Source organism: Podarcis muralis, chromosome 13 (assembly GCF_964188315.1).
Source record: "Podarcis muralis chromosome 13, rPodMur119.hap1.1, whole genome shotgun sequence".
NCBI lineage: Eukaryota > Metazoa > Chordata > Lepidosauria > Squamata > Lacertidae > Podarcis > Podarcis muralis.
The window spans coordinates 18,182,891-18,204,109 of record NC_135667.1 but is presented as its reverse complement, the minus strand read 5'-3'; the positions used below and the strand labels follow the sequence as shown (position 1 = coordinate 18,204,109).

The 21,219-nt window shown below is 47.3% G+C and overlaps 2 protein-coding genes and 1 non-coding gene across 5 annotated transcripts; 2 read left to right on the top strand and 1 right to left on the bottom strand.

Annotated features, from left to right (window-relative positions):
* Positions 1-911: 911 nt before the first annotated feature.
* On the bottom strand, positions 912-6,506 carry TSEN34 (tRNA splicing endonuclease subunit 34). Of its 3 annotated transcripts, none has more exons than XM_028703625.2 (5): positions 6,427-6,506; positions 5,201-5,473; positions 4,645-4,807; positions 2,810-3,055; positions 912-1,448 (listed from the first exon to the last, which is right to left on the bottom strand). In XM_028703625.2, the coding sequence occupies exons 2-5, from the start codon at positions 5,447-5,449 to the stop codon at positions 1,261-1,263; spliced, it is 846 nt and encodes a 281-aa protein (XP_028559458.2). In that variant the 5' UTR covers positions 5,450-5,473; positions 6,427-6,506; the 3' UTR covers positions 912-1,260. The 3 variants fall into 3 exon arrangements, with proteins under 3 accessions (XP_028559458.2, XP_077773181.1, XP_028559459.2); XM_077917055.1 differs by having other exon boundaries at positions 6,435-6,505; XM_028703626.2 differs by lacking the exon at positions 6,427-6,506 and adding an exon at positions 6,222-6,363.
* Positions 3,651-3,728, top strand: TRNAE-CUC (transfer RNA glutamic acid (anticodon CUC)). The gene has a single exon. It is a non-coding gene; the product is annotated as a tRNA-Glu (tRNA).
* Positions 6,507-6,639: 133 nt separating the features above from the next.
* On the top strand, positions 6,640-19,979 carry MBOAT7 (membrane bound acylglycerophosphatidylinositol O-acyltransferase MBOAT7). The gene is made up of 8 exons (XM_028702525.2): positions 6,640-6,960; positions 12,038-12,118; positions 13,437-13,566; positions 14,493-14,619; positions 14,709-14,865; positions 15,647-16,007; positions 16,209-16,394; positions 18,307-19,979. The coding sequence occupies exons 2-8, from the start codon at positions 12,043-12,045 to the stop codon at positions 18,686-18,688; spliced, it is 1,419 nt and encodes a 472-aa protein (XP_028558358.2). The 5' UTR covers positions 6,640-6,960; positions 12,038-12,042; the 3' UTR covers positions 18,689-19,979.
* The last annotated feature ends 1,240 nt before the right edge of the window (positions 19,980-21,219 follow it).

Sequence of the window (21,219 nt, the reverse complement as noted above, 5' to 3'; positions counted from 1 at the left end):
GTGGTGTAGTGTTTGGAGTGTCAGACCAGGACCTGCGAGACCAGGGTTCAAATCCCCACTTTGGCTTGGCGCTCACTGTGGGTGACCCTAAGCCAGTCACTGCCTTCCAGACTAACCTTCTGCCCAGGGTGGTTGTGGGGATTAAATGAGGGGGAGAACCATTTACGCCACCTTGAGCTTCCCGGAGGAAACAGTGGGGTATAAATGCAAGAAACAAATAGGCCTGTGCCTCCCTCAGCCTCTCATGCCAGAGGGGAGGGTGTCCCTGCTTTCTTATCTGGCCTTAGGAAATCTGCCTAGGTCACATACCCCTTTCCCTAGGTCAGATCCCATCACCTTTACTCCACACCTTCCCTTGTGTGGCTGATGTGTTCTTGAACTGCGATGCCTCTTGCTCACCTGCGTGGGAAGAGGGGTTTGTAGTTGCAAGCAGAGAGGCCTCTGCCTGAATGTAAAGGTAAAGGTCGTGACTGACTCTGGGGTTGCGGCGCTCATCTCGCTTTATTGGCCGAGGGAGCCGGTGTACAGCTTCCGGGTCATGTGGCCAGCATGACTAAGCTGCTTCTGGCGAACCAGAGCAGCACATGGAAATGCCATTCACCTTCCCGCTGGAGCGGTACCTATTTATCTACTTGCACTTTGACGTGCTTTTGAACTGCTAGGTTGGCAGGAGCAACGGGAGCTCACCCTGTTGCAGGGATTCGAACCGCCAACCTGATCAGCAAACCCTAGGCTCTGTGGTTTAACCCACAGAACCACCCGCGTCCCCCCGCCTGAATGTAGCTTTCAATAAATAAAGGAAGACTCACAGCTGTTGCTCTGGCCCCACCAATTCACCACAGGCTGCTCACCCCCCACAAAGGTTGCCTATGGAAGAATGTGGCCTTTGGGCTGCAAAAGGTTTCCCCTGATAAGGCTCGAACTTCTTCCTTTTATTTCTGAGCACGCACAAACCTTGTCTCTGGGCAGCTGGAAAAAGACAAATTACACTACTGCAGAAACGCTGCCAAAGTCAGTCCAAGTATTTCTCCTTGGCCATCTTATTTATGTACACAGAGCTGCCCTCCATGAGACATTCGCACATGGAGGTGTCTGCTGGGAGACTACACACACCGACAGTCATTTGCACAATTGTAATGTGGAGGGTTAACTGTAAATGAAGTAAGAGAACAGCCAGAGTAGACTGGGTTGTAGTAGCTTAAGCCCAGCCCTGCGCCACTGTCGGAACGGCAACCCTAAATCACCACTGGCATCCTGTTCTCACTGCATCCCACTCCACTGCAAGGACGTAAAGACTGCAGTCCCATCCTGGTCCACCGAACACAGCAGCACCGTCTTCTTCACGTTGGTGCCGAGGCGTCCTGCGCTGACAACATCACACAGGGAGAGAGGGGTGTCTTTAGAGACACACAGGGCAATGTAATGGGCATGGAAACGCATGGGGTCACCTGTAGGAGGGAGGGAGAAAGGGGGGGGGGGGTTAGAAGAGGGAAATAGCCCGTTGGTTTCCTCCCTCCTTAAGAATCGCTCTTCATTCTAAAACGAAGCCGTTTTGAATTTTGCCGTAGCAAAAAATGTCCTTGAGTCAAGGAAAGGGCGAGTCTTTTTTCCTAAGGGTAGCAGCAACCACTACCTGCCCAGCAAGAACCCTGGGAGCAGCAGCGCTGCAAAAAAAAGGGGGAGCTAAGTGCTTGGGATTCTGTAAGTTTGTGGCAGGCGGGCAAAGTCCCTTATACAGTGGTACCTCGGGTTACATACGCTTCAGGTTACATACACTTCAGATTACAGACTCCGCTAACCCAGAAATAGTGCTTCAGGTTAAGAACTTTGCTTCAGGGTGAGAACAGAAATCGTGCTCTGGCGGCGCGGCAGCAGCAGCAGCAGGAGGCCCCATTAGCTAAAGTGGTGCTTCAGGTTAAGAACAGACCTCCGGAACGAATTAAGTACTTAACCTGAGGTACCGCTGTACCATCAGACCATTGTCAATACCGGGGGTGGGGAACCTTTCGGCTGTGTGGGCCAAATCTTTCAGGCATCAAATCCACCTATCACATGATGACATCATGATGTCACCCACGTGTCAAATGCATAGCTTTGCAAGTCTTCCTACTTTAAACACTCGATTTCAGAAGACTATGCTGGCTGGCCGTGGCTCTCTAGTTTCAGACAGAATTTCCTGCCTGGAAGGCAAATGGAATAGTATGGCAAGAACCTTGCACAGAGACATTCAACCCTGCCATAATTTGTTGCATATTCCCTCTTCAGAGTTCTATCTACACACACATGTTCTTTAATTTCTGCAATTCCCTTAATTCCAATGAGATTTCAGGGCGATGCACAGCAAACCAAGGAAATGCAGTATTTTATTCTGTAGACATTACTCCTGAAACCATTAGAGTACTCCTGCCTTCCCCATTTTCAGCAGACCTGTATTCACTATAAAAAAGGAAGGCTGCTATTCACTGCAAAGCAGAACAGGACTCTGAATCTCCTTGCGCAAGGACAGAGGGAGGCATTTATTTATTCAAGACGGGGCCAGGAATCCTGCCTGCCTCTTTAAATACCTCTCACCCTTCCAACAGAGGGCCGGCTAGGCCTTTCAGCAAATATTCCATTCACTCCTGGGCTAAGAGGCAAAAACGCAGGATAAGATTGCTCAGCTTTTTATTATTCGCATTTGCCTTTGTGACGCAGGAGAGTTTTGATATCATGCTCTCTGCTCAGAGGGGCAGACTCTGAAAACCATAGCATTTGTCACCCCACCCCACCCCCGGCTTGGATTCCCCAAGATCCACAAGCCTGCCACTACCTGGATAAACAAGGAAGTCGCCCCCAAATTTGCTCCCACTGGTGACGTAGTAGCCCCGTTCCCAAAGATTCTGGAAAACGCGGTAACGTATCTCGTGCTCCTCCTGCCCAGCATAAGGCCAGTCTTGGGATTGGACATGCCAGTCCACCTCTTCTTCTGGCCCTGGATGTACTCGTTCTGTTGGGAGCTGGACCATCATAGATTGTCGAGGAAGCACAAAGGTGGATTCCGGTTCTGCAGGAGGATCTGGAAATATAATACAGAGTGGCTTGTAACTGGGCTACCTTAAGGACTCCCTTCTTCCATGTATTCCCTCCTGTGGCTGTGGTCCTTGTCTAGTCATTACCACCAACAGCCTGAGCTATAACAGATAGGTACCAGGCCAGGACCTTCTTGGTGGTGGTGCCAAGATTAAGCAAAGCTCTCCCCAAGGGAAGCCCACCTAGATCCGTCCTTTAAGTATTTCCTTATCAGCTAAGATGTGGTTAGACATCTAGTTAGCCACTGAGAACAAAATACTGGACTAGAGGAGTACTGGCTTGATGCAATAGGCTCTTCTTTTACAGAGATGTTTGGGGAAAGCTGGCTATTATGGTTTTTCTTTGCCGGTGCTCCAAAAAAGCAAGCGGGTTGGTTTTCCCTTGCCGCATCTTGAAAACAGCCCTGCTGGATCAGGATGAAGGCCTAACTAGTCCAGCATCCTGTTCTCACAGCAGCCAGCCAGGAAGTGGGAAGCCAATAAGCAGGACCCGAGCTCAAGAGCCCTCTCCCCTCCTGCAGTTTCCAGCAACTGGCATTCAGAAGCATTGTTGCCTCCAACTGTGGAGGCAGAGCATAGCTCTCCTGACTACAGTAGCTCAGTTGGTAGAGCATGAGACTCTCAATATCAGGGTTGTGGGTTCGAGCCCCACGTTGGGCAAAAAGATTCCTGCATTGAAGCAGGTTGGACTATTTATTTTTATTTTTAATTTATATACCACCCTATACCCGGAGGTCTCAGGGCAGTTCACAGAACAAAATCAAAATATAAAATCACAATATATAATCAAAATAAAAACAACAACCCAATAACACCCCCCTTGGGGTGTCTTCACACTCCACAATTCTATGACTAGTAGCCACAGGCAGTCTTACTCTCCATGAATTTGTCTAATCCTCTTCTAAAGCCATCCAAAAATCTGTCGTTATTGTGCCCTGAGTGCTAGTGCCACAACTGAGGTGAAAACATTTTTCTCTGTCCTCCATAGGTTCTGGGACTACCACTCCCATCAGCCCCAGCCAGTACTGCCAATAGTCAGGGATGATGGGAGTGGAGTCCAGGAACATCCGGAAGGCCACTGTTTCCCCACCTCTAACCTATACCAGTCATAGTTTAGTCCTCCTGCAAGGGACGCGGGTGGCGCTATGGTCTAAACTACTGAGCCTCTTGGGCTTGCCAACAGGAACGCCTAAGTTCGAATCCCTGTGACAGAGTGAGCTTCCGTTGCTCTGTTCCAGCTCCTGCCAACCTAGAAGTTCAAAAGCACACCAGCGCGAGTAGATAAATAGGTACCACTGCGGTGGGAAGGTAAACAGTGTTTCCGTGCACTCTGGCACTCGTTGCGGTGTTCTGCTGTGCCAGAAGCGGTTTAGTCATGCTGGCCACATGACCTGGAAAGCTGTCTGTGGACAAACGCCGGCTCCCTTGGCCTGAAAGCGAGATGAGCGCCACAACCCCACAGTCGCCTTTGACTGGACTTAACCTTCCAGGAGTCCTTTACCTTACCTTCTGCAGCTTCCTGGGGCACTTCCAAACAAAGCAAAATAGTTGCCACATAGCAAAGGTTGACGCTCACCTCCCTCTTCCTGCCGCCGTTTCTTTGCCCGGCCCTGGGCTATACGTTCCGCAAGAGTACCCAGCACAGCTTTCCTCTGTTCAGCCGCCAGCCGAACCTGCTCCTGATAGCTCTCCTCTTGCTCGTTTTGGTAGGCGGCCACCTCCTCAAGGGCTGAAGGATCCTGCAGGCACAGAGAAGCAAGTTCAGCGCTGCCCATTCTCTGACCACATCCACACCATGCATTTAAATCACCCACGGGCACACACATGTCCACAGAGACCTTCCCTGGTGCCCTCTGGGTCCTCAAGCCACCGCAATGAAATTAGGCTTGAAAAAAGTATTCTGTTTTATCCAATATAATAAGTTGCAGTGTGCGCTCAGTTGCAGCGTGTGTATGGGGCCCACAACAGTGCCTCTGGTTTGCAAATGTGCCCTGGGCTTCAAAAAGTTTGGTGGCCCATGATCTACACTGCACAATTCGCAGCAATTAAGCAGAGCATCCTTCACTTTGGCTCCTGGTTTGGGGTTTTGGGGTTTTTTTAAGAGAACTAGCAATGATTGGTTGAACCATCACCTGGCTTTTATCATCTCGAAGGGGTTGGGACGCTGCGTTTTTGAACAAGGCTGCCAACCCCTTTTCTGCCAGTAGTCGGACCTCTTCCGGGAGCAGCTGCAGGGGCAGCCCCAGCCGCACATTCTGCCGTGGCTTCCGAGCCAACGCTCCAACCAGTGTGCCGACAATACGATGCTCCTCCCGCAATCTCCGCACATCAGCAGCATTCCATACAAAAGCCTTTCCCTCCAAGATGTGGATTCGGATCATGCCTCGGCCTGTACCTGTGCTTCCCTAAGAAGATGGGAAAGGAACCACAAAAATACTATAACAATCACTTGACTTCAAGATTTTTGGGGAGGGTGGTGGGATCCAGTACTTTGAAAGGTTTTGCCAGCAGCCTTTGGGGTAAAGGCAATTGGTTGTCGGAGGTTCTTATACTAAGCACTAAAATGTACCTAAAATGGCAGAGGCAGGTTACTTTACTTTTTTTAAAAAACAAGTAGGTTGGCTTTAATCTGCTCTCTCCACTATTTAACAGGTTTGTAATTTATGTAGTTTTATTGTTTATAAGAGTTGTCTTATGCTGCTTAAAGCAAAGCAGCATAATCTCTCTGCTCCCAGAACCCAAAATCTTGGCCAATCTCTTCTTTCTCCCTGAACAGAATCTCTTCTCTTTCTCCCTGAACAGAATCTCTTCTTTCTCCCTGAACAGAAACACAGCAGAAATACAATGGGTTTACAGCATCCTGAATAAATTATGACTGGTCCAGGGACATAAATAAGAATAAAATGGGTGGCAAGGTGGGGGGATGCTTGGGGTGCTTGCAGTGGATTGGTTGGGGGCACCTCTCTGGAATAAACTGCATTATGCAAAGGGAAGCAAATACATGCAAATTGCACCGTAAGTCTGAAACTACACACACACTTAACTAGGCAATAAGCTTCAAGTTTCAGACAGCAGCGATCATTATGACCAACAGACCTTACGTCTGATCTTCGGATGAAGGGCGGTATACAAATTTAATTAATAATAATATACCAGATGAAGAGTAGGCTGCTAGTAAAGGTTGGGACGATGTACTCTCCATCCCCTGGCTGACACAGCCTCTTCGTTTCCTGCAACATCACCCCAAAATCAAGACCCTTCCCTAAATCACCAGCACCCCTGCCCCTTCCTCCTTCCCAGGACCCAGGAGTCCAGCACCCTCCCCAACCCGTTTTAATCCCATAAACCACTTTCACACCGGATCGCCTTTTGCTTTTAAGCCATGAGGTTCCTCTTGCGTGAGAATCCCGGAGATATTTTCCTCCGCTTAGTCCCCGCCCCCTTGCTCTAAATGACCCTCCAATCACTCTTTCGCCACAGCCGAAGAGCTTGGAGTGATGGCTCCGCTGTCCAATAAACGGTCCGAGAAGGAGCCAATGGCTTGGTCTTGGGAAGACAGAGGCGGTGCAAAGGAGGAGGAGGAGGGTGGGGAAGCATGCACATACCGCCTCCCTTTCCATCGCGCACAGTTCATCCTGCAAAGCAAAGGAAACTGTGCAAGAGGGACAGGAAGCGCGCACCTAAGATTGAGAAATTGTTTTGCAAGGCTGCTTGGAGGCGAAGGGGGAGGTGGGGCAGCCATCTCAGAAATGGATTTTGCAAGGAGCTGAGCTCTTTGCATCGCGCTCCTAGGCTGCCGCTTCTTGCCCTTCCCTCCTTCCCTCCCTCCTTCAGCCCCGCTCTCGATTCCCCCTTTGGGCAGCAGCACGTGCTGAAAGGGCCCTCCGAAGAGGTGAGTGCCGGGCGGGGTGGTTGATTTGGGAAAACGAGACTATGTGGTGCTGGGAAGCCGGACTCCTGGGTTCCATGGGAAAGGATGAAGCGGGTTTTAGTGGCTCACCAGTATGGGGCCTAAGGCTAGGAGCCAGGGCTCCAGGCTTCCCTAGATCGGTGTCAAACATAGATGGGGCAATTTTATTTTATTTTTTGCTCAGGCAGGCGTAAGATCTAGATGGGGAACAGATGACTTACCCAGGAGTATAGCGGGGATAAATAGGAGCCAGCACGTCTTGGTGCTCTATTTTCAGGTATTATACAGTGCAGTTATAGCCTTAATCACCCAGCCGGGATGTGCAGCGCCAGTCTCCCTGAACCCTGCTTTTTGATAGATCTCTTCCTCACATTGCATTCAGTGTCCCCCCCCCCCATTTTAATCTGGTATGTGCATGCAACACCTACCTGAGGAATGACGCTGCCACTTATTTTCCCCTCTAGTTTCCCAGAGGATTTTAAAAAAAAAATTCTTCCTTACATTCCTCATCAGATGAAAAACCCCACAAAAATATTTCCTGCTACCAAGGATTTCCCCCCTTTCATTTTGCGGTTGGTGGAGCCCTGGAAGTTGACAAGTCGTTGTGTTTTGCTCCTAAGCAGGCAAATGATTAGCTCTTACCTGTAACCCCAGATTTACTGGGGTTGTTTAGTGCTGTTAACTGGGGGAATGGATTCTGCACATACCCAGAGGTGCTAAATTTAGGGCTGAATATTCTTCTTGCTCTACTACAGGAATTCTGCTGAAGCTTTTCCACTATGGGGATTCTAACCCAGCCAACCTGGGGCCCTTCAGATGTTTGGGACTTCAGCTCCCATCTGATGGATGGAGAGTGGGCAAGGAAGTATTTGGCAAGGGTTAAAGGAGCATTGCCATGATGTTTTCTAGAAAGTCTTCCAAGCACAATTATAGCTGCACACAAGGGAGAAATTAAGTAGGTGGCATTTCTTTTCCCAATGGAAAAAAAAATTGGCTCAAGTTGTGCTTTGCTAAGAAATGAACAGATGCAACTACAGCATCCCTGGCATGTGGCTGTTCAGCCTCTACTGAAGCACCCCCAGCCTGCTCCACTGCCCAACAGCTGATACTGTCAGGAAGTTCCTCCTAATGTTTATCTGCTTCCCTGCAAATTTGGATAGTCTTGCCCCCGGGAGCAACAGGTAACAATTCTGCCCTGTCTTCTGCATGCCAGCCCTTCCATATATGTGAAGACTGCTTGCTTAATCTATATTCTCTATATTCATCTTATTAAAACAAAAAATAAAACCTGTAGCTCCACTCCAAATTCCTCGGACGTTTAAGAAACTAGTAATTTCATATCAGATTTTTGCTTTAGGCAAGTTCCTTAGGCAACTCTAACTCAGAGTTGTTTTCCTTTTAGCCCATGTTAACTGTTTTTATTCCTGCCTCCCATAATGTGCACTTCCCTCTGCACCATCAAGTCTCTCTGAACGGAGCACTTTCTCACTTGTAGCGGGGCATGTCAAGACGTCTGTTCACTCCCTCTCAAAGGATCATGGGAACTGTAGTTTAACACAGAGCTACAATTCCCAGCAACCTTAACAAACTACAGGTCCTGGGACTTTTCAATGTACGGAGCCTTAGATTCCCTCACCCTCTTCAGTGTCTCTTCAGCTTAATTTCTTACCTACTTCCTATTTTCCTGTCCTTCGCATAACACTCCTGTCTATATACCTCCATCTGTTCCTCACACAGAAAACCACCCAACTTTCCAGGATTCTCTGCACTTTCTTCACCTAGCAGGGCTTCCTGCCCCCTCTACACCCACTTTAGTCCATGTCTTTGCTCTCAGCAACACTTGCCCACTTCAACAGTACACATGGCTTTACCTCCCCAGCAACTCATGTCAATGAAGGAGGCTTTGATGGAGGTGGGCCATGAAGCTGCAAATTTGCAGGGGGAATTGGAGTCAGCCCCAGCATTTACCTCTGAATCCAGCAAAGGGGAGGAGATGTGTAGACATTGCGATTCTCTCATCCATACGTCAGATGGGCTTGGGTGGACATTAGCTGTTCCTCCAAAGGTTTGGGTAAAAGTTGCAAGTAATGAGTATTTGGAATTCTCCCTCTACCCAAGGGATGCCAGGCAAAGTGGAATGGGCTGCAGTTGGCCTACAAAACTATGCATGGTACAAGCCTGCTGCAAACTCTCGTCTAGTGATTCACTGGAGGGGAAGAGGTGTGTGTGTGTGCGTGCTCTCTGTGTGCGTCTCGCTGGACTCCTTAGATAGACACTTGCTTTTAATCTAGCTGAAGGATTCCTATTTAAATATAGAAAGCATGGGGTGGAGGAGAGAGGCGAGGGATTACAGGGAGACAAGGACATCAGCACAGAGGAATGGGGAGAAAGTGGCGGGGGTGGAGTGTGTGGAAACTGGTCTGGGTGTGTCCAGCTACAGTCATCCCCAGCGGGGACAGGAGGAAAGGGGGGTTGCCTTGCAATCTGTCTTTGTAAATGAAGCTCGGAATGTGGAAGGCTGGGAGCAAGGTAGAAAGAGAGCACCTGTACTTTTCAGAGTTGCACAAAATTGGGTTTTTTCCCTCTTCCCTCCCTGTCCCTTTCCCCTTGTGTGTTGTGTCCCGTCCCCCCGTCCCCCAATATTATTATTGTAAGCCTGCAGGTAGGGATTGTCTTGTTTTAATTGATTGTACATAAGCCACTCTGGGAGCCTTTTGGGCTGAAGAGTGGGATACAAATACAGTCAAATCAATCAATAAAAAGAGGGGCGGGGTTCCTCACCCAGTGTGCCTTCTTGTTTTGTTCTGTGCAACTCTAAAAGGTGTGGTAGCCTGCAGCTGACAGTTCTTTCTGCCTGTGACTCAATCAGTAGAGCATGAGACTCTCGGTGTTGTGGGTTTGAGCCCCACGTTGGGCAACAAGATTCCTGCATTGCAGGGGGTTGGACTAGATGACCCTCGGGGTCCCTTCCAACTCTACAAGCCTATGATTCTATTACTTGCTCCACTCTCCTTCTTAGAAGAAAGCGAAGAGACCTGCTCATACCCTTGACCCCTGTTTGGTCCCCACAAGCTGCCCCACCTTTCAGTAGCCTGCACAATCCATAGGGAAGATGCTTAAGAAAAAGCAGATTTGTGACCTTTTAACACACGTAACATCCTAAGGCCCCATCTGCATGATATGTATGATATCGCTTTAAATGAATGTTGTAGAAGTAGCCATAGAATGGTATAAAGCTGGACTACTCCACCTGGGATGCTTTGAGTGGGGATTCCAATCCCCAAATAGAGTTGCCAACTTTCTCCCCCTGGCAGTGCTCCTCTGTACCTTTAGCACAGGGACTACAACTCTAGGAACTCCTGGCCAGTAGCTACATTGGCTAGGAATTGTATTTCAACAACATCTGGAGGGCCACATGTTCCCCACCTAGCAGGCAGAAGTTGAACAGGTGGTGCCTTTCCTGCCACAGAGATGAAGTGATAGAATAAGCATCAGCTGTTATATTTCTGCTGGCTGGACATCAGGCAAGGGTGGCTAACCTGCAGTTCTTTAGGTGTTGCTGGACTACAATTCCCAGCATCCCTGACTATTGTTTATGGTGGTTGGGGCTGATGGGAATTGCAGTCTCAACACCTGGAAGGCCACAATTTACTCCTGTGTTAAAGGCATAGGAATGCTGTTCAGGGGAGGGCCATGATTAGGGGTGATGAGTTGCATTCCAGTAATTCCACAAGCTCCCCATCCCTACCATAAGATTTGCAGAAGTACACAAAAAAAACCCTTCAAATAAGAGTCCCTAAGATCCTTTCTGGAAACGGGGGATAAAAGAAATTGGGGATGTTATTGGGGAAACTGTGACCCTAGACACTAAATATTTTTTATTATAATTGTTTGAAAGGGGTAGTGCTTTTCTTGCTGAGCAAGTTTACTTGCTAGTTGCAACCAGACGGATCATCTTACAAGGCTAGAGGGAAACGTCATATGTTGCTTCAGATGGATGGTATTCAGAAATGCTTTTTATTGGTGTCTCACAAAAACTTAACACATTACTTAAGACTTCTTTGAAGCCAAGTTGCACCAGAGGACTTTGCAGCAGTTTATAATCTGTATAAACAAACCGCCACATCCAACTATTAATCCTTCTACGTTTGAGGTTATTTGGTGGAATTTGCAAACTTTCATCATTCGTTTCCGTAAGTTTGTCTTTCCAACAACCTGAAACTTGGGTGGGAATGGAATGGAGCAGTGTTCTTCAACCTTGTGTCCCCATTTGTTGTTGGACTACAACTCCCATCATCCCTGCCCCTTGGCTAAGCTGACTGGGGATGATGGGAGTTGAATGTCAACAATATCTGGAAGGCGACTGAGTTAGAGCACTGAGGAGAAGCAAGATTTCCTTCCAGGTCTCATCCTGTCATGACTGGTAGCCATTGACTAATACACTGAGAGCCAGCATGGTGTAATGGTTAGAGTGCTGGATTAGGAACTGGCAAACCAGGGTTTGAATCCCCATGCAGCCATGAAGCTCCCTGGGTGAGCTTGTGCTAGTCCCTGTTTCTCGGAGTTGTCGTGAGCTCCTTGGAACAAAAGGTGGTCTATAACTGTAATGAATAATACACCTGCCCTCTCTGAATTCACTTTCTTCCCTAAATTGCATAAATTAATCAGGCATTGTGTGTGAAGAGATCCTGTCTTTCCTTTGTCCTGAATATATTGCTCATCCATTTCATTGGGTGACTATGCCCTCCCTCCCAGTCCCACCCCCACCCGAGTAGTAGCATGCTGCAAGATTATTGCTTTACGCCACCATCCCTTAGGTTTTCCCTCCTTTGATACCAGAATCCGGGTGCCTTGACAACCTTGCTTTTACCTTTCTGGTATAATATTAATATGCAGCCCCAAGCATCTGGGTCATTTCCTTCAAAGATATTCACCCTACCTCAGACCAGCTGCTGGACCAGTAGCACAGCCTTCTCCCTGGTTATTTCCAGTATTCCCAGCATTAATCTCTCCAAACCATTCTGCACAGCCTGTTCTGACTCTCTGCATCTCTTGCCAGCCACAATGTCACCCGATGAAGTCATCTACTTGGCAGTCCTTCTCGTTTCCATCCCCATCGGCTTCCTCTTCAAGAAAGGGGGTGAGTGCTAAATCTGGGTGGCCAAAGTGAGTTGGAGGAGATGACGTCGTGTCTGGGGGGAGGGGGCTGTTGCAGAGTGAGATTTAAGCAACCCAGCATTGCCCATGGACTCCTAGGGCCCTGAGATGAAGTTCTTTCTTTTGATATGTTGCATTTATATAGCTGTCCATCTATGCAGCGGTGGTCTATGTGTGTGTTTTTAATGAAGTGATACAGAAATCTTGCTAATTCCCCAGGTAGCAGGCAAACAAAACAGAAAAAAGCAATTCTCCAAAATACAAAATATCATGATTAGAAGTCAACAGTAAAGCATACCAGAGCAAATGAAGCAGCCCAGATTTAAAACACAATTTAAAAGCCTGGCTGAGTAAGAAAAGATGTTCACCTGGTGCTCAACAGACCACAGAGAAGACTCCAGGAGAGCCTTTTTGGGGAGCACATATTGCATGGTCAGAGTGGCACTACCAAAAATACCCTCTCCTTGGTAGGTACACCTGTCGCTAGACTTCTGAAGGGGATCTTAAGGTTCCAAGTTGTTTTGGGCTCTATAGATTAAAATCAGCACTTTAAACTGGGTCTGTAAATGGACTGGGAGGCAGTTAGCTGACAAAGTCCTGGCATAATAAGATAAAAATGCCCAGTTGCGGAGAATTCAGTATTCCTCTCAGTGTGGATTTTACTATTCCAGTGCTGTAATGACAGGAGAATTTGCAGCCTTAGTAGAATTTTGTGCACCTTTAAAAGGTACAAGAGTCTGCCCTGGTTGCTAGTATGTTTCTGCTCTGAATTCAAGCCCTTACCAGTAACACATAAAGGTGCTGAATGTTATTCATTGAGGGTGTCATGTTCTCCAGCCCAGGGTCTTTGGATTAAGGGTGGGCTATAAACTTTTAAAATAGATAAAATAATGAATAAGAATGGAATATTACATTTGGGGGGTTTTTTCTGGAGGGGAAGGGTTGCAAGGAGGGGAGTGCAAATTAAAAATGGGAACCCCAAAAAGCTGCCTCATACGAGATAAAAGCATTTCTCCCTTTAGCCTAATGTTCTTCTCTGGTTAGAAGCAGCTCTCAGGCATCTTGGGCAGAAGTCTTTCCCATCACTTGTTATCTGATCTTGAACAGGAAGAAATGGGAATTGACTGAATGGTTGTGCTGGGGGTGTCCTGTGCATGTAAATATTTTGCTTTACCACCAAGCTCTGATCTCTCTTTTCCTGCATTCTCCTTTTTGAGCTGACTTGAATCCCTGACTCCTGATCCCACTGTGTTGGTACTGTTTGCAATGGGGAAACTTTTTCATCTGCTTGTTTCCCACAGACCTGAGGATCAAGCAGTTTGGAGGGGCAGCTGCAGGGCTCGTGCTCACGCTGGCCACCTGCCACATCCACACCCTCCACTCGCTTATCACCATCTTGGGGACTTGGCTGATTATCAACATCTCACCAAGGTAAAGGAGGAAGCTGGGAGGTGGTGGAATGGAAAACATGGGGCGGGGGGCGCTTGTAGTCCTGTGTGGTGGGCCGGGAGGCCTAGTAAGATGAATCAAGACGCCTTGCAAACATGGTTTGGTTGTTTGCAGGTGGCTATAGTTTAGCAGGCAAGCTTGAGATTGCGGGAATCGGATGTCCTGGAATTTCTGCCTCTGAGGTTTGAAAAGTTGAAGCAATGTGGGGCTTAAGAGCAGGGCAGATAAGCCAGTGGTCCTCCAGAGGTTGGGCTACCACTGGCTATGCTGGCTAGGACTGATAGAAGTGGCAGTTGATTATCACATAGAAGGCCACAGACATTTCCCAGGTTTAGAGAAAATAAGGTTTTGTCCCTTTTGATGCAGAGACATAGAGCCAGGACCCTGAAAATGTCTACCAGATTATTACTTTACTGTCATTGTTGTTGCTATATTTATTACCTGGCCTTCAGCCTAAAATCACAGGGCAGATTACAAGAATTTTAAATTCAACATCAAAAACACACAGTTGAAAAAAAAAATACAGTCGGGGAAGGAATAGGGCAGGTCTTGAAAATGTATATCTTCAGTAAATTTACAACATTAGGATATTGGTCAGTGAGAATGGAACAGCCAGAGTAGAGTGTGTGGGGTGGTGGAGGATATTATTATTATTATTATTATTATTATTATTATTATTATTATTACCCTAATGTCGCAGGATGGATTACAACAACAAAAGCACAGTGTTAAAAATTTACACCTCAAATGTCAAAAGCCAAGGTAAAGAGGTGTATCTTTAGCATTTGACGAAAGCTGCATAAAGAAGGTGCCAGACACACCTCTGTGGAGAACAATTCATTAAAGAATAATGAATAGTTCATTAATATTTACAGCCTTTTATCTGCTTCTCCCCTCTCACACACCAGGGCCTGTCACTACCTGACACTTGGCTGGACCTTTTCCTACCTGCTCTTTTTCCGCACAATCGCCTATTTTGGCTTCCCAGAGCCAACACCTTTCACCAATGCCGTGCAGCTCTTACTCACTCTCAAGGTAAGAGGGGCTGCGCTTTGGACGGGGGTGTGGGGAAGGGGCTCCCTAGGAAGCTCATTTCCCATGATGCCTTAATCTGTGTCTCCCAGATGGTGAGCTTAGCCAACGAAGTACAAGAACTCACTTGGGCGAAGAAACAGGATGTGACATCATTTGCCAAGAGTCCACTGATTGGCGTGATCCCTAAAATGCCCGGACTGGTGGAGATACTGTGCTACAGTTATTGCTATGTTGGGCTCATGACAGGTACCTGAGTTACCTAACAGAACGCACTGGTCAAACTGGCTAGGGTGAAATATGTGTACAGCACCAAATTCTAGGGATGGGTTGGTTTGTTTTTTAAATCATGGTTACCACAGCTTTAGTCTGTATCCCTTCACCACAAATATGAAAATAGATGACAGGAGACAGAGGGTCTGGGGGTTCCCATTTTCTGTTTCAGTTTCTTTTGAAGAGAAAGCAATGTAAGAGATAAGAACAGGAAGGCAAAAGAACCAAGCATATTTCACCTTTGCCTGTTGCTCTAATTGTCACAGCTGCTGACTTTTTGTTTTTTGTTTCGTGGCATGATTGTGTGTGCGTGTGTGTATCCGTAGTAGCACTAGCATGCCTCTGACCCTTGATGTTTATGGAAATAATATGCCTTTCTTCCTCTCTCCATTCATTATCTTTGTGTGTCTTTCCAGTTCATGTGTGGTAACGTTGATTGTTCTTTCCTTTTCTGCTTTGTGAGAACAGCACGAAAATATCCGAACGCTACTTCTGCGACAGATAATGAGGGCTTGGAATGAACGTTGAGATCCTGCAGGTTCTGCTTAGGGCACCAGATCCCGTGAGAAGACATAGGGCTAGGCTACAGGGCGCATCAGACTCTTACCCAGCACCCAAGCTAGACATCCTCTTAAGACTTAAGTTATTAAGATGTGTGGTTGCATGAGAGGCTTTTGTGTGTCTTGGTTTTTCTGAGGAACAATTCATTTCTGTCTGCTCATTGATCTCAATTTCTTTTCTTTTCTTTTGCACCTAGGCCCGTTTTTTCGCTACCGCACTTACCACGATTGGCTGAACCAGCCTAACTCCACAGTCATCCCTAGCTGGAAACCGCTGCTTTCGAGAATGAAAATGATCCCCATCTTTGGGGTCTTTTTCCTGGTGGCATCTCACTTCTTCCCCCTCCAATATGTCCGGAGCGACACCTTCTACGAACGGGGACTTCTGTTCCGAATCTTCTACATGATACCCATCTTCTTCGTCTTCCGCATGCGCTTCTATGTTGCCTGGCTCTGCGCTGAATGCGCCTGCATTTCTGCTGCCTTCGGTGCCTATCCAACCACCGCCAAATCACGGTCAGGCGGTGGCCCCACTGTGGAATATGTGCCGATCAGCAGGTTAGTCAAGGAGATGTTCCCTGTCTGCAGTAGAAGATGGGCTAGATTTAGAGAATGGCATGGAACTGTCCTGCCCCCAGAAGGCAAGGTGTCATATTCTGACACATATACAGTCTTCAAGGGTAGCCCAATGTAGAGAGCACTGCAGTAGTCAATTCATGAGGGCGTTAAGATGTTCTTGTTTTGTTTCCATTTCTAAAGCAACTCAGATGAAGGGGGAGCATCCAGCATCACCTATGATTATGAGACAATCAAGAACATTGATCCACATGGCACTGACTTCTGTGTCAAGGTGAAGGATGGCATGCGCTACTGGAACATGACTGTCCAATGGTGGTTGGCGCAGTACATTTACAAAAGCGCACCCGTCCGGTCCTATGTCTTAAGGTGAGCAAAGCAGTACCATTGGGGGTTATGGGGGAGATAGCCTGTTGGGGTGGATTGGTGTGAAGGTGGACTCTGAGGTTCTGAGATGAATTGCAGGGAAAATTCTTCTGGGAACAGCCAGTAAGGAGGATTCTGGGATACTTGGTTGGTTGGTTGGTTGGTTGGTTGGTTGATTTGAAGACAGGTAGAGTAGAGAAATGCAGGCATGAGGGGGAGTAGCATAAATATGCAGGTGAGAGTTAGGTGAGCAATAGTGAGTAAAGAACTAAACGTTGAGCCAAAAATATTATTGCGAGCTTGGATGGTGCAGTGGAACATTCTGGAATACAGTGGTACCCCTGGTTGCGAATGGGATCTGTTGTGGAGGTCTGGCTGTATCCCGAAGGTTTCGCAACTGGAGAGACTGCTTCTGCGCATGCACGCACGGCGGTAGAACACTTCTGCTCATGCGCAAGCGGCGAAACACTTCCGGGTTTGCCACTTTCGGAACCCGAAGTTTACGTTACCCAAGGGTAACATAACGCGAGCTTCCAGTGTAGATGGAGAAAGCAAGGCAGTTGGCATGAAAGACTATGAAATGGTAGGAGTTGGTATATTCCTCCCCACCTGCTCCAGTTGTCACCCGAGTCCCTCCAAGAGTTGCCCTCAAGGGCTTAAGGGCCCAGTCGCAAGTCTTTCACCCATGTTGTCAACCCAAGAGAGCAGGGCTGTGGATGCAGCAGGGTCCAAACAAACCAAGGTTCAGTGCAGAGACTCCATCTGTCCAATTAAAGTACAACACGGCAAAGCAGTGTTCACACATTAGAAGTTTATGAAATTATGCATGGCATGGAGAAAATGGATAGAGAAAAGTTTTTCTTTCATGACATTGAAATCATGGACGCCCAACGAAGCTGAATGTTGGAAGATTCAGGACAGGTAAAGTCCTTGTTCACACAATGTGTTGTTTTACTATGGCACTTGCTCCCACAGGAGGTATGTGACAGCCAGCAACTTAGATGGCTATAAAAGAAGATTAGACAGATTCATGGAGGTCAAGTGCCTATTGTCCACAATGGCTATTCCTCCACAGTTGGAGGCAATAATGCTTCAAAACAGCAGTTGCTTGAAACCACAGGAGGGGAGGGGATATTCTTATAGCAAAGCAAGGAAGCTAGAATCAGTGCCGTGAGCCAGAGACTTGTGCCGTTTCCAGCAGCTGGAAGATTCAAGAGGGAGGCCTTATATACTCTGGCCTCCTAAACCACACTTCTGAACAGCAGTTGGCATTGAAGGGCCTAAGCATTGACTTCAGGGGGCCCTGTCAGTTCCTCAAGGTCCTCAGTCTGCTTCATCCTCTGCAGGTCTGCATAACATGACTTAAGGATGTGAGGCTGGTGTCAAGTAGCTATAGTTTTCTGGTTTTTTTGTGATGCCTATCATGAGGAATTCCTTGCAAGTGAGGTCCATCGGGCTCCATCACTATATTTTGTCAGGCGATTGGTGAAAACCTGGCTTTTTGAAAAGGCCATTGGGTTAATTGTGTCATCTTGCTGACTCAGTTCTATGTTTCAGAATAGAAAATTAAAAAAAAAAGTATCAGACATAGTATTGTTACTGTTCTTGGCAGAGTATGAATAGCTGGTTGGCTGTGGGCCAAGAGAGGAAGAGCTGGCAGAAGTGTAGGAGATCAGCAACTTGGTTGTAGATAAGCTGAACTAGGAAGGCAACAAAATGTAAAGGGAAGCTTGGCTTGAGAGCTGCAGCGAAGGATTCTGGGATTGACTTGACCAATGTGTAACAACAGCAGTGGAGGAGTCAAGGACTGATAAGTAGGGAAGTGTGAGGAGAAATGGTGAAGGGTTCTGGGATATGTGCTGGAATTGGCCTGAGGGGAGGATTCTTGGACTGAGAAGGCTCTCTTTCTTCCTAGGAGCGCCTGGACCATGCTCATCTCTGCATACTGGCATGGGATTCACCCCGGCTACTACCTCAGCTTCCTTACCATCCCACTCTGCCTAGCAGCTGAGGGGGCGATGGAGAGCGGCTTCTTGAGGCACCTGACCCCCACCGGCCGTCTCTATGGCGACTGGGTGCAGTGGTTCCTGAAGATGAGGGCCTACGACTACATGTGCATGGGCTTTGTGCTGCTCACCTTCGAGGACACCGTCCGCTACTGGAGCTCCATCTATTATTGCATCCACTTGGGGGCATTGGCCATCTTCCTGCTGGGGAAAGGGCTGGGGCTCCAGAGAGGGCGAGCCTCCCAGAAGGACAAAGATGGCGCTTTGGAGAAACCCCAGCGGCAGGAGTGATGCGGCTGAGGCAAGGCTGTCATAAGCCTGCGACGTGGAGTGCTGCCAAAGGCCCTGGAGGCTGAGGGAGCAGATGGGACTCAACATAAGACTTGTTTTTTTAACGTGTGTTTCATCGTTGAAACCATCGTTGAGGATCCGACTATAAGGAACCAGGAGTTGAGTCTCGAAAACTCAGCTCCTCACTTGTTCTCATACCTGAGGACTTAGGAATACCATAACCCAGTGCCACCTCATTAGGCACCAGTGTTTCCCTGGGGCGTGTGTGGGGAGGGAACTCCCAGAAATCTTATCTTCTAACACCTTTGACTATTAGATTTTCCTACTGGCTTTTGTTCACCTTCCAAGAAAGGTCAGAAGTCCTGGCTCCTAGCATCTCTCCAGAACTTGCTTCCTCTTTCTTTTCTATTTTTTTTTTTTAAACCCCAAACACACCCACGTTACAGGAAGAGAAACTGGGACTTTGCAAGAATGAGCAGGGCTCCATTCCTATCCACATTCCCATCCGTTCCCAGCTCTCACCTTGGAAGCGGGGGCTTACTGCCACAATTGTACCTTTTAAAGTGTATTTGGCAGGGGAAAGAGAATATTGCAGATTTGCTTCTGGGTAGTAGGTCAACTGAGGATACTAAGGTAAAAACACCGGCTCCCTCGGCCTGAAAGCAAGATGAGCGCCGCAATCCCATAGTCACCTTTGACAGGACTTAGCTGTCCAGGGGTCCTTTACCTTTACCTTTTACTAAGGTAAATAAAAGCCCCAACTTCCTTCAGGGAACTGTGCGAAAACCTGTGAGGCTGTTGCTTTGCCCCAAGTCAGTGATTTCCCCCCCCCCAAAAAAAAACCAGGGGTGAGATTCTTGGAGGTGTAAGGTCACCTCTGTGTCAAGGAGTTTAGCACAGTAAGGCTAGTGCTTTAAGTACTGTGGAATGGGAGAAGCCGAAACTAAGAAGCAAAATGAAATTTTGCATGCCACATCAGCCACATTTAAAAATGTATCAGTGGTGATCTTCAGTTAAAGGGAGCTGGTTCGAGTGGCAGCAAATGTAAGCTTGTGGCTTGCAGAATTTGCTTTAGGACACACAAATTCTTGTCTTATGGTTCTAAAACTTTTAAATGTATGTTGGGTTGGGAGCCCATGACTTGACTGTCTGTATTTTTTGCCTGACTCATGGATTACGTCTTTGCATTCTGAAGAAAGTAAGGTGTAAAACAGCTCATCTCTATAAACATTGTGATCCAGGTCTGATGCAGCTTTATTGGAAGCCTGAATGTGAAATAAAAACCTTTTTTTTATAAAAAAAGAACCATCTCTTATTTATTCAGCTCCTTGCTTATCCTCCAGAGGGCAGTAAATGACAATCCCCAAGCCTTGAAAATAGTGTTCTCTTTATTGCTGTTGCAAATAATTGGATTTCAGCAGTTCCCAGCATAGAAATAATTGCCACATGTAATTTGAAAGTGGACTTATATTAACTGCAAGAATCCTTCCCTGGACATATAAAGCAACTCTGATTTCCTTCTGCTATCTCAGGTCCAGTGATGGCTGGTGCCCATTTGTGATTGGTAGGATGCAAGGCAAGGAGCCCAAGTGGTAGGTGGAGCCAGGGAACCAGTGTCTGGCAGTGTGTTTTCTTGTTTTTCTTCCCTGTTATGGATGCTTTGAGATCCCTGCTTTGCAGAGGGTTGGACTAGATGACCCTTGGTGTGCCTTCCAACTTTACAATTCTATGACTTCTACAACAGTTAACACTGAGACTGAGAAGGAGGAAGCTGGCAGACAATACTATCCCCTGTACTGGGCTGTAAGTAAGAAGGCAGGCAGGTGGGGCTGAGGGCAGACTGAGGATGGTGTAGCAGTGCCCCATTTGCTCTAATGGTCCACACACTTCACTGCAGCCTGATCTCACTTTTTATATGCATAAGCAGCAGTAATCCCAGAATCCTTTGCTGTTTTTCCTTTCCAGTTCAAATCAGCTCGTCGCAAGTCTTACTGTTCAACCAAATCCCCACAAACTTCTATCAGTATCAGAAGCCTCTGCAGCTTCACCTTTTCCATGTCAGACGATGATGCCGTGTGGATCTCTGTGCTGTTTTAAAGGACCCTTCTGGTGACTTTACTATTAAAAGACCGAAAGCACATTATTTGATTAGACATAAGCCTTAAGATATCTTAAATAGTACAGTGGTACCTCAGGTTAAGTACTTAATTCATTCCGGAGGTCCATTCTTATCCTGAAACTGTTCTTAACCTGAAGCACCACTTTAGCTAATGGGACCTCCTGCTGCTGCTGTGCCGCCGGAGCACGATTTCTGTTCTCATCCTGAAGCAAAGTTCTTAACCTGAAGCACTATTTGTGGGTTAGCAGAGTGTGTAACCTGAAGCGTATGTAACCTGAAGCCTATGTAACCCGAGGTACCACTGTATATACACACTCAAGTGTGTCATGTGTGAATGTGACAAAACAGCAAACAGATTTATTACCAACACATGCTTGTCAACTTCCTGTTGAGTGGTACACCCAGGTTTGAG